The sequence below is a fragment of the Rhincodon typus genome, unplaced genomic scaffold (assembly GCF_021869965.1).
Source record: "Rhincodon typus isolate 14 unplaced genomic scaffold, sRhiTyp1.1 hic_rhity00004544, whole genome shotgun sequence".
NCBI classification, from domain to species: Eukaryota; Metazoa; Chordata; class Chondrichthyes; order Orectolobiformes; family Rhincodontidae; genus Rhincodon; species Rhincodon typus.
The window spans coordinates 563-12756 of NW_025970182.1; the positions used below are offsets into that span (position 1 = coordinate 563).

At 50.7% G+C, this 12194-nt stretch overlaps 1 protein-coding gene across 1 annotated transcript in view; it reads left to right on the forward strand.

The window, feature by feature from the left end:
* The window catches only part of LOC125481958 (serine/threonine-protein kinase D2-like), a gene marked incomplete at both ends in the record, with an annotated part of 9609 nt that extends 444 nt beyond the window's left edge, over positions 1–9165 (forward strand). The window contains 6 exons of the mRNA XM_048593913.1: positions 1129–1206; positions 4460–4733; positions 6827–6879; positions 7480–7552; positions 8565–8671; positions 9004–9165. Coding sequence (XP_048449870.1) covers positions 1129–1206; positions 4460–4733; positions 6827–6879; positions 7480–7552; positions 8565–8671; positions 9004–9165 — 747 coding nt within the window. The remainder of the gene's footprint in view (positions 1–1128; positions 1207–4459; positions 4734–6826; positions 6880–7479; positions 7553–8564; positions 8672–9003) is intronic.
* Between the last annotated feature and the right edge of the window lie 3029 nt (positions 9166–12194).

Consider the following 12194-nt stretch of genomic DNA (forward strand, 5'->3'; position numbering starts at 1 on the left):
GGTGGGGCCTTTGTGTGGTCTCCCCCCCCCCCCCCCCGCCCCTCCCCGCCACCCCCCCCCCCCACCGTCTTCCATGGCACTGGCCCTTCTGTCCCTCCCGGTTCAGTGTCGGCTGATGCAGTTACAACAGACCCACCCCTTGACTCCGGCTGGAAACTATTCCAGTGGACTCACTCCCTCCCCATTGGGTAGTATTCCAATGGATCCACCCCTTCCCCTTGGATAAAGTTCACTGGACTTGATCTTTTCCTATTGGACAGAATTCCATTGGATCCACCTACCCTTAGATAGGATCCCCATTGCCATTGCAAAGTATTCTAGTGGATCCCTTTTCTCTTGGGTGGCATTCAGTGGATCCATTCCTTTTCCATTGGATAGCATTTTGATGGATCCTCCATCTCTGGGGTGGCATTCCAGTAGATCAATACTTTTCCCTTTGGATACAATTCCAGTGGATTTCCCTTACTGTAGGAAGTGGATCCACCCCCTTCCTATTAGACAGAATTCCAGTGGAATCCCCCATCCCTTGCATGGCATTCCAGTCGATCCATTCCTTTTCCATTGGATAGAATTTTGGTGGATCCTCCATCCCAGGGATGAAATTCCAGTGGATCCATCCTTTTCCAATTTGACGGAATTCCAGTGGATCCATCCCTTTCCTATTTGACGGAATTCCAGTGGATCTATCCCTTCTCTATTGGATAGTTTTGTGTGTGTGTGTGCGCGTGTGTGTGTGTCCTCCATCTCCTGGATGGCATTTGAGTAGACCCAAACCTTTCCTATTCAGAATTCATGTGGATATACCCCCTTCCCAGTGGACCCATCCCTTTCTCAATGGATATAATTCCAGTGAACCCATTCCCTTTCTGTTGGATGGAATTCCAATGGATCCACCTCTTTCCCATTGGAACCAATCCATTCTGAACCACTTGGCCCTTTTTGAGCGCAATTCCATTTGATGCCCCAGTTTAGACTTCTTCCCGTTCGATGGATTCACCGGGGAGCCATTCCTTTGCATTCACTCCCATGAGTTTGAGTTTGAGTTTGATGGGCCTCCCGTTTGTTGTGTTTTGTCCGAGTGGCTGTTGCTCAGTGACCGACAGTTGCTTTCTCTCTGCCTTCCTGCAGCGGAAGAGGCATTACTGGAGGCTGGACTGCAAGTGTATCACGTTGTTCCACAATGACACTGGGAACAAGTATTACAAGGTAAGGGTTTTGTGTGTGAATGGTGGAAAGGACTATCACAAGGGGAGCATAATCTTAAGGTGATTGGAGGAAGGTATAAGGGAGATGTCAGAGGTAGGCTCTTCACACAGAGCGTGGTGGGTGTGTGGAATGCGCTGCCAGCAGTGGTAGTGGAGTCAGATAAATTAGGGACATTTAAGCGACTCTTGGATAGGCACATGGATGATAGTAAAATGTAGGGTATGCAGCGTAGCTTGACCTGAGAGTAGGATAATAAGTCGGCACAGCATCGTGGGCCAAAGGGTGTGTACTGTTCTATGTTCTATGTTCTATGTTCAGTCTGTTTCAGACTGCTCCTGTAGAGATGCAGCATCCTGACGCCATTGAAACTTGGAGCGTGTTTGAGCGAGATTTAGAGGAGGCATATAAGGTGGATGAGTGTTTTGTTTGAGCAGTAACTGGAAAGACGAGAATGTGCCACTCCGAGTGAACGCAGCTAGCCTGCCCCTCTATTTCAGCCCCTCCACCTTCTCACTCCCTCCATCAATGGCACAGTGGCTCAGTGGTTAGCACCACTGCCTCACAGCATCAGGGACCCAGGTTCAATTCCACCCTCGGGCAACTGTCTGTGTGGAGTTTGCACATTCTCCCCGTGTCTACGTGGGTTTCCTCCGGGATGTCCAAAGATGTGCAAGTTAGGGTGGATTGGCCATGCTAAATTACCCATAGTGTGTAGATTACGTGGGTTATAGGGAGACAGGTCTGGTTGGGATTCTCTGAGGGTTGGTGTGGTCTTGTTGGGCCAAAGGGCCTGTTTCCACACGGTAGGGATTACATGATTCTATCCAGAGGGCTCCCTCCCCTCTGACTGAAATGTCAGTCATGTGGATATCTTAGAGAGAACCCAGGACTGCTTCCCTCAGAGAGGGGAGGACTGGACTCGGGATGTCGAGGGTGTCGGGGACAGCGTAGAAAAGGAGAAACTGTTCCTGTGTTGGTGCAGGGATCGAGGAGCAGATTGGGAAATGGAGCAACGGTGACATGAGGCAGAAAGCTTAGTTTGAGCATTGAGGGCTTGGGATCTGGAGTGCGCTGTCTGACAGTGTGACAGAGGTAGCTTTGAATCGGGGTTTTCATTGGATGAAAAAGAAGAATGAGAAGTGGCACTAGCTGAACATAAGAAATAGGAGCAGAAATAGGCCTCAACAAAAGATCAGCTCCACTTACCCGCCTGCTCACCATAACCCTTAATTCCTTTACTGTTCAAAAATCTATCTATCTTTGCCTTAAAAACATTCAATGAGGAAGCCTCAACTGCTTCCCTGGGCACAGAATTCCACAGATTCACAACCCTTTGGGTGAAGAAGTTCCTCCTCAGCTTAGTCCTAAATCTGCTCCCCCCTTATTTTGAGGCTATGCCCCCCCGTTCTAGTTTCACCCGCCAGTGGAAACAACCTCCCTGCTCCTATCTTATATATTCCCTTCATAGGGTAGAAGTGCTCCTTGCTCCTAGAATTGCTCCCAAGTTCATTTGGAAAGCCAGCATAGACAAATTGGGCTGAACGGCCTCTCTGTAATAATTCTGCGAGTCCTCGCAGGGGTATAGGGCCGCGGTGCATGCACCTAGGAGCTCAGAGACTAACTACTCCAGCATTGCTGTGTCAGGGAAGGCATTCGCCAACGATGGATTGGAGATACAGATCTATCATGATCTCGTTGGCAGAACAGGCTGGAGGGGCTGCGTTCCTGTTGCAAGTCAGTTCTGCTCCAATCCATGGACATGCTATCTAATCGAGGGCGTGGGCTAGGAACTTGGTGGAGAACAGAACTGAGCTTGTTAACCGATCTCCTGGTGCCTGATTGGCTGGATCTCCTGCGCTGCGGGCCATTTTGATGAGTGACCAGTCGCTGGTGTAACTTGGAGGTTTTGTTTCATCTGTAGGGGGTGTGAAATGGTTCCTGTTCAGCTCCAGATGCCCCTAGGTGGACCGAAGCTGGATGTTCTGCAGCCCAGCTCCCCAAAACCTGTCCCACCATCAACAAGGCGCAAGCCAGGAGTGTGATGGAACACTCCCCACTTGCCTGGATGGGGGCAGCTCCAACGACACTCAGGAAGCTCACATCATCCAAGACAAAGCAACACAATTGATTGGCACCACATCCACACAAACATCCGCTCCCTCCACCACCGACACTCAGTCACAGCAGTGTGTACCATCCACAAGATGCCCTGCAGCAACTCACCAAGGCTGCTTTTTCCAAACCCATGACCACTTCCATCCAGAAGGACAAGGGGCAGCAGATACATGGGAACACCACGCTCTTGCAAGTTCCCCTCTGAGGCCCTCACCATCCTGACTTGGAAATGTATTGCTGTTCCTTCAGTGTTGCTGGGCCAAAATCCTGGAACTCCCTCCTTAAGGGCATTGTGGGTCAACCGATAGTAGGTGGATTACAGCGGTTCAAGAAGGCAGCTCATCCCTTACCTTCTCAAGGGGCAATTAGGGACAGGCAATAAATGCTGACCCAGCCAGCGATGTCCACATCCAATGAACCCATTGAAGAAATATTGGGGATGGGCAGCTAATGCTAACCTGGTCAATGAGACCCACGTCCCATTACAGAGAAAGAAGTCAGTTTGCCCATTGGCTTTGGTGTGGACTGTAGCAACACACTGAGGCTCCTTTTGGGAGCATGTTCCAAACCCCAAAGGACATGGGCACCAGGCACAAGAGACTAACACCATCACAAATTCCTCACCCAGGTCATGCACCATCCATCCTAAATCTGCACCATCTTCCCTTGTCCCTGGGACAAAATCCAGCGTTCAACAAGTTTGTTCACTCTACACATGATTCCAGAAGCTGGCTTAGCCCCAAATTGTCAAAGGAATTTGGGGATAGTGATACAGAGGTGAATGACAGTATTTAGTAGGGGGAAGGAAGTCTGTCACATTAATGCAGGGTGGGGCTGAGCCATTTGTGGGGAAACAGGAGAGGGAGCTTTACTCTGTATCTATGCTGGGCTGTGCATGTTCCTGGGATGTTTGATGGGGACAGGGTGAAGGGAGCCCAACTATCAGTTTGAGAGTCGAGGGAACTTTACATTGGTTTCGGAGAGCGGAGGGAGCCTTCCTCTGGGTCGGTTTCGGAGAGTGGAGGGAGCCTTCCTCTGGGTCGGTTTCGGAGAGTGGAGGTTAGAATTGAGACTTCTGTAATCTGTTTTTTCCACCTTTTTCCCCCGCTCCCAAACCCCGTCCCCTCTGTCCGTCCAGGAAATTCCACTTTCCGAGATCCTGGGTGTAGAGCCTGCACAGAATTCCGGAACCATCCCTCACAGCGGCAGCCCTTACTGTTTCGAAATCCGAACGAGCAATGTGGTGTACTTTGTCGGGGAGAATCCCGCCTCGCGCCCACCTTCGGGATCGGGCGGATCGGGCAGTGTCTCCTGGGTCGAGGAGGCCAAGGTTTGGGAGGCATCTATCCGACAAGCGTTGAAACCCATCATCTTCCAGGACACTCTGGACCCCCAGGAGCAGACCCCTCACCGTAAGAGCCATTTGCTGGAGCTCCTCCCCCTCCCTGTTCGCCACCAAGTCCTGCAGCTCTCCCTCTGCTTTCCTGGCTACCTCTACTCCAGAGGTCACTGTCGACACAGCAGAGCATTAGGGGCATTAGAGGAGGCCATTTGGCCCACTGTACTATTTCCCACCCGCTCTCCAGCCGGTGATCTTGAATCTGTGAGGGCAGAGTGACCCGTGGGGTCACTAACTTGCTCTGATCTCCCTGTCCCTTTGTTTTTTTTTTGAGTTTCCCGACTTGAAAGGAAATATTCTACTTGCCTCTCCCCATTTGATTTTAGTTGGTTGGAAGCTCAAAATAGAGAGCACCTCGCCCATACCTCCCCTCCACCACCCCCCATCCCCTCGCCCCTACCCCCCCCCCCCCCCCGATACCCCCCCTCGCCCATATCTCTCCCCCTCCCCCCCACCTTGCCCATATCGCTCCCCTCGCCGCTGCCTCCCCGTGCCAAAGGACGTGGGGCTGGGGGGGATGGTGTTTGCAAGCAGATATTTGCGGTCATCCTTTTTGATTCTCTTGACTTTTGTCAGATATTCTATCTGTATGCCTGCTAGGTGGCAGGACTGAGCCTGTTATAAGAACTGGGAGCAGGAGTGGGCCAATCACCCTGCTCACGCAGAGCGGTACAGCATAGAAACAGACCTCTCAGTCCAGCCCATCCACGCTGGCCAGATTCCCCAACACTAAACTAGTCCCACTTGTCTACATTTGGTCCACATCCCTCTAAACCTTTTCCATTCACGTACCTGTCCAAATGTTTTAACTGTCCCTCTTCCGACCACTTCCTCTGGCAGTTCGTTCCACACACAAACCACCCTGGTGTAGTGAAGAAGAGATAACAAGGTGTAGAGCTGGATGAACACAGCGGGCCAAGCAGCATCAGAGGAGCAGGAAGGTTGATGATTCGGGTCTGGACCCTTCTTCAGAAACGGGTCCAGCTTTCCTGCTCCTCTGATGCTGCGTGGCCTGCTGTGTTCATCCAGCTCCACACTGTGTTATCTCAGATTCTCCAGCATCGGCAGTTCTTACTGTCCCTGTGTGAAGACGTTTCCCATCTGGTCCCTTTTTAAATCTTTCTCCTCTCGACTTGCCTTCTGCCCTGTAGTTTTGAACCACCCCCCCTCACCCAGGGGGGGAAAGACCTTTGATATTCACCTTATCTATACCCCTCATGATTTTATAAACCTCTACAAGGTCACCCCTCAACCTCCAATGCTCAAGATTCACAGTTAAGTGAGATACTTTATAAATAAGAGATAACAAGGTGTAGAGCTGGATGAACACAGCAGGCCAAGAAGCATCAGAGGAGCAAAGGGTCTAGGCCCGAAACGTCAGCCTTCCTGCGTCTCTGATGCTGCTTGGCCTGCTGTGTACGTCCAGCTCTACACCTTGTTATCTCAGATTCTCCAGCATCTGCAGTTCCTACTATCTCTGATAGTTTATAAATAACACTGCATGACTTTATTTCTTTGGCCTAAAAATGGACTAACCCCATTTCAATGCCCCTGTGGATCGAAGAAAAATCAGTGACCTTTAAAATTAAAGCAGAAGTTACAAAGTCAATACATATTGGTACCAGCTACATGCTTACCCAGGACAGCTGCACCGCAGATTTTAACAACTGTCTATGTGGCTCCCAGTGACTTGGCTCAGTACAGCCGGCCCGTCTCCCCATGGCCCCCACTCTGGAAAGAGACGATGGGTTATCTGCTGCCTCCCAGTAAATCACATCAGTGGCCATTCCTGATGGATGAATAGAGAGCTACTGGTGGACTATTCGACACCAGAGGGAATCACAACCTTCCGCCCAGGCCTGTACACTGTCTGCTGCCAAATCGGTGACTCAGGGACAAGGTGCCCATTCACCCTCAAGCGTGGGAGGGCTGTGTTGGTCCGAAAGTAACTCTGACCACCTATTCCCCCCACCCCCTCCCCAACTCCCCCGCTGCCCCCAGATGGTAAGGCTGTGCCCGTGAGAGCTCAGGCCGGCCACACTGTCCCCGTGGCCAGTTTCAATGACTGTGTTATTGATCTTTATCTTTTATTGTTTCACTTTGCAGGACAAGCATCAGTCAATTTTTCTGTACCCAACAGTCAAAGCCTGGAGAATGTGGTGAGTATCGTCAGCGCTCATCAATGTCACGAGGAGGTGGGCAGACGACAGGGCACCACTGGCAGAGGGGTGGCAGTGCCTCAGTCACAGGAGATCCAGTTTAATGTAGAAAAATGGGTCAGTGTAGAGGGGGCTTTACTCTGTATCTAACCCCATATGGTACCTGTCTTAGCACTGTGTAATGGGGACAGTCGAAGGAGCTTCACTTTGTTTTCAGTTTAAAAGAATAGAGGGAGCTTTATTCCATATCTAACACCGCGCTGTCCCCATCCTGGGAGTGTTTGATGGGGGGGACAGTGTAGAGGGAGCTTTACTCTGTATCTAACCTCGTGCTGTCCCTGTCCTGGGAGTGTTTGATGGGGGCACAGTGTAGAAGGAGCTTTACTCTGTATCTAACCCCGTGCTGTCCCTGTCCCTGGGAGTATTTGATGGCGGGGGGACAGTGTAGAGAGAGCTTTACTGTGTATCTAACCCTGTGCTGTAATTGGATTGGAGTAGTGTAAGGTGATCTTTCTCCTGCAGTGAGACTTTTGTAGACAATCTCTCGGACGTATTTGCATTCAGAATGGCGTCCCTCTCACTCTCGTTTCCTCCCCCTAGGATATAGCGACCGTCTACCAGATCTTTGCAGATGAGGTGCTTGGATCAGGACAGTTTGGTATTGTTTATGGAGGTGAGAATATCTGTTTAGACACTGCCTGCGGGCTGGCATTAATGTGACACAATCTGCGGTCCTGTTGCTTACTCACCTATTGGCACAGGACAAAGCATCCAACATCTCTCGGCTAAGTTCCCTTGCTCAATTGAGTGAGGCAGTAGTGTCACTGCACTGGTAATCCACCGTCCGAGTGAATGCCGCAATGTCCCATCTGGTTCTCTCGTGCCCTCTTTAAATCTGCCATCCTTACCCGGCCTGGCCTACACATGACTCCAGACCCATGGCAATGCGTCAACTCTTAGTGATGGGCAACAAATACCCGCCTTGCTGTTGATGCCACATCTCACAGATAGTTGTCAAATCACATTCCGAGTTTGATCCCATACGTGCACGTTTGCTAACGGGGTAGGAGGTGGGAAGGTGAGATGTCAACTCCAGCCTTTGGTACTCCCAGAGCTCCTCATGAAGATTGCTGATGGCTTGCAAAGATAGAAAATGAAGAAATTTGGACCAACTTTTTAACAGGATCTGTCGCTTTTCTTTGTGTGTGTGTGTGTGTGTGTGTGTGTGTAGGGCACTGGGCTTATAGTGTCATACAGCACTCAAACAGGCCCTTCGGCCTAACGCAACCCTACCGACCAGGTTTCCGAGACTGAACTGAACCCCTTGTTCTGCGTTTGGCCCATGTGCCTCTCAACCTTTCCTTATCCACGTGCCTGTCTTTTAAAATGTTGTAATTGTACCAGCCTCCACCACTTCCTCTGGCGTGCTAGAGAATACTTGTTGACAGAAACATTGCATTCTGGGCCTGTTTTTTTTTAGCCTGCCCTGTTCCCAGGTGGTGGAAGCAGATTATGATGAGCTTTGGAAAGGCATTGGATGAATATTTGGACAGGAAAAGGTCTAGAATCGGTGCCACTCGGCTTGGCTCCGTTTCAAAGAGATAGCATGGGTGCAGTGGGCTGATTGGCCTCTTCCCCCTGTGGTTCAAACGCATGGACTGTCTCCCCTGCTGTTTTGTTTCCAGGCAAGCACAGAGAGACCGGGCGAGATGTGGCTATCAAAGTGATCGACAAATTACGGTTCCCAACCAAACAGGAGAGCCAACTACGTAACGAGGTGGCCATCCTACAGGTGAGCTCGGGGCTGGGGTTGGGCCAGGAAGGAGTCACCTATACGGCGGATTGTTCCCTCCCCCCCTCCACCCTGAACTGGGAGTGCCTGTTTCTGCCTCTCAAGTCCAGCGTTCGGTTACAGAGGGTTGACTCCCAGAGTTCAGCTCCACCCTCACGATGGACCCCGAAGTTGCTGGACACTGCTGAAAGGTTGACGCCTGTTTCTGCCCATCCATTCCTGCATTGCCCCGTTGAATGCCATCTCTGCCGCAAGTTGGCAAGCAGCCCCTTTTTTTTTTTTTTTCGATCGCTGGTCTCCTCCTCCCTCATTCAACCTGCCTCTGTCCACAGGGCCTGTCTCACCCCGGAGTGGTCAACCTGGAATGCATGTTCGAGACCCCCGAGAAGGTGTTCGTCGTCATGGAGAAACTCCACAGTGACATGTTGGAAATGATCCTGTCCAGCGAGAGAGGCCGGCTGCCAGAACGGATCACCAAGTTCATGATCACACAGGTAACCGACTGGCTCCCTTATCTGCTGGGATGTTTCGGGTCGTGGAGTCATGCAGCGTGCAAACAGGCCATTCAGTCCATCATACCTATTCTAACTGACAATCGCCAAATGGCACTAATTCCATTTACTTGTGCTTGGGACGGCACGGTGGCTCAGCGGTTAGCACTGCAGCCTTACAGCGCCAGGGACCCGGGTTCGAATCCACCCTCAGGTGACTGTCTGTGTGGAGTTTGCACATTCTCCCCGTGTCTGCGTGGGTTTCCTTCCACAGTCCGAAGATGTGCAGGTTAGAGATGGATTGGCTGTGCTAAATTATCCCATAGTGTCCGGGGATGTGCAGATTAGGTGGACTAGCTGTGGGGAAATGCAGGGTTGGGGTATTCGGATGCTGATTGCACGGTTGGTGTATACTCAATGGGCTGAATAGCCTCTTTCTGCAATGTAGGGATTCTATCTTTTTTGAGTCAGAGAGTTCTACAGCACAGAAAATGGCCTTCAGCCCATCGAGCCTGCTCTAGTCAAAAATAACCACCTAACTTTTTGAGCCCCACTTTCCAGCCCTTGGCCCATAGCCTTGGCACCACAAGTGCACACCTAAACATTTCTTAAATGTTGTGAGGGTTTCTAAAAGTTTTATTTCCACACATCTGCTGTAAACCTCGTGCCCCTTACCTTAAATCTGTGCCCTGATCCCCGGTCAGGATTAAATGTTTTCTCACTGCCCCTCATAATTACACTCTTCTCAGTCGTGTCTCCTCTGTTCCTGTCCCTTTTTTTGTTTTTCGCCTGTTCGAGCATTTCAAGGATTTGTACTTGTTTTAAAAAGAACCCATTGGGCCCCCAAATTAAATTTTGCTGCAGTATTGCTTTATCTCAGCAGGTGGTGTTGCTGAGACCTGCGGCTGCACATTGCCACCAGGAGACGTTTGGTTTTATTGCAACAGTTTGATTTAATTTACAACAACTTTGGATTTTGGTGGCGTCGCTTGAGTATTCACACAGAGAAGGGGGAAACTTGGATTGTTTTTGCTCAAATGTCGGAGGCAAAGGGATGACCTGATAGAAGCGCAGGGCAGCACGGTGGCTCAGTGGTTAGCACCGCTGCCTCACGGCACCAGGGACCCGGGTTCGATCCCACCCTCGGTGACTGTCTGTGTGGAGTTTGCACATTCTCCCCATGTCTGCGTGGGTTTCCTCTGGGTGCTCTGGTTTCCTCCCACAGTCCAAAGATGTGCAGATTAGGGTGGATTGGCGGTGCTAAATTACCCCCATAGTGTTCAGGGATGTCTAGATTAGGTGGGTTACAGGGGTATGGGTCTGGGTGGGATGTTCCGAGGGCCATTGTGGGCTTGTTGGGCCGAAGGGCCTGTTCCAAAACTGCAGGGATTCTATGGAAATTATGAGAATCATGGATAGTTAGAGACTTTTCCCACGGTGGAAATGTCAAATACTAGGGGGCACAGGTTTAAGGTGAGAGGGCGGGAAAGTTTAAAGGAGATGTATGAGGCAAGTTTTTGTTTTAATCTGAAGGTGGTAGGTGCCCAGAACATTTGGCCCAGCTGGTCTGTGCCTGTGTTTAGGCTTCACAATAGTCATCAACACAAAGTTTAGGGAACATCTGAGCAACAAGAGCGAGCACGCTAGAGGGATTGATTGATTGATTGATTTAGGAAGGGAGTTCTGGAACGAAACCAGGAAACTGGAAACACCTGCACTATCAGTGAAACGAGAAGCTGCAAACAAAAAGTCTCTGAAAGAGTGGAAAGTTGGAACATTGAACAGTACAGCACGAGAACGGTGCTTTGGCAGGCCATGTTTGTGCCAACCATAATGCCATTCTAAACTAATCCTATCTGGCTGTGCATGATCCATGTCCATCTATTCCCTGCTCTCTTTAAATGCCTCTTAAACATTGCTATTGTATCTGCTTTGACCACCTCCCCTGGCAGCATGTTCCAGGCATTTATCGCCTTCAGAGTAAAGAAAAACTTGCCTCATACATCTCCTTTAAAACTGCCCCGTCCCACCACACCACTGCCACACCCCCACCATAAACCTGTGGCCCTTAGTATTTGACATTTCCACCGTGGGAAATCCACCCTATCCATGCCTGTCATAATTTTATGTACTTCTATCAGGTGACCCTTCAGCCTCCGACATTCTAGCAAAAACAACCCCAAGTTTGTGGCCTAACAGAAGTCTACACCTCTCCTCACCCAGCCTCCTACAAGAATGCGATCCCCTACTCCCAATTCCTCCGCCTCCACCACATCCGCTCCCAAGATGGGGCATTCCACTCCCGAACATCCCAGATGTCCTCTTATTTCAAGGTCCATAACTTGCTCCCTCTGGTGATCAAAAATGCCCTCAACCGCATTTCTTGCACCTCTGCCCTCACATCCCCTCCCCGCAACAAAAACAAAGACAGATTCCCCTGGTGCTCATGTATCACCCACTAACCTCTGTATCCAACCATCCGCCACTTCCGCCACCTGCAATCTGAGCCCACAACCAAAGATCTATTTCCTTCCCCACCTCTATCTGCCTTTCGTAGGGACCACTCTCTCCACGACTCCCTCATCCACTCCATACACCCCACTAACCCCACCACCCCCAGCACCTTTCCCTGCAACCGCAGGAAGTGCTAAACCTGCCCCTACACCTCTCCCCTCACCTCCATTCAAAGAACCAAAAAAACCTTCCATATCAGACAGAGGTTCACTTGCACATCCGCTAATGTGGTCTACTGCATCCGCTGCTCCCGATGTGGCCTCCTCTGTATTGGTGAGACAAAGTGGAGACTCGGAGACCGCTTTGTAGAGCACCTGCGCTCTGTTCGCGATAAACGACAACACCTTCTGGTCGCGAACCATTTTAACTCCCGCTCCCTCTTCCACTCCCTGGGCGACATGTCCATCCGGGGCCTCCTCCAGTGTCACAATGACACCACCCGGAAACTGGAAGAGCAGCACCTCATATTCCGCCTTGGGAGCCAATAGCCCAACGGCCTAAACATGGAATTCACCAGT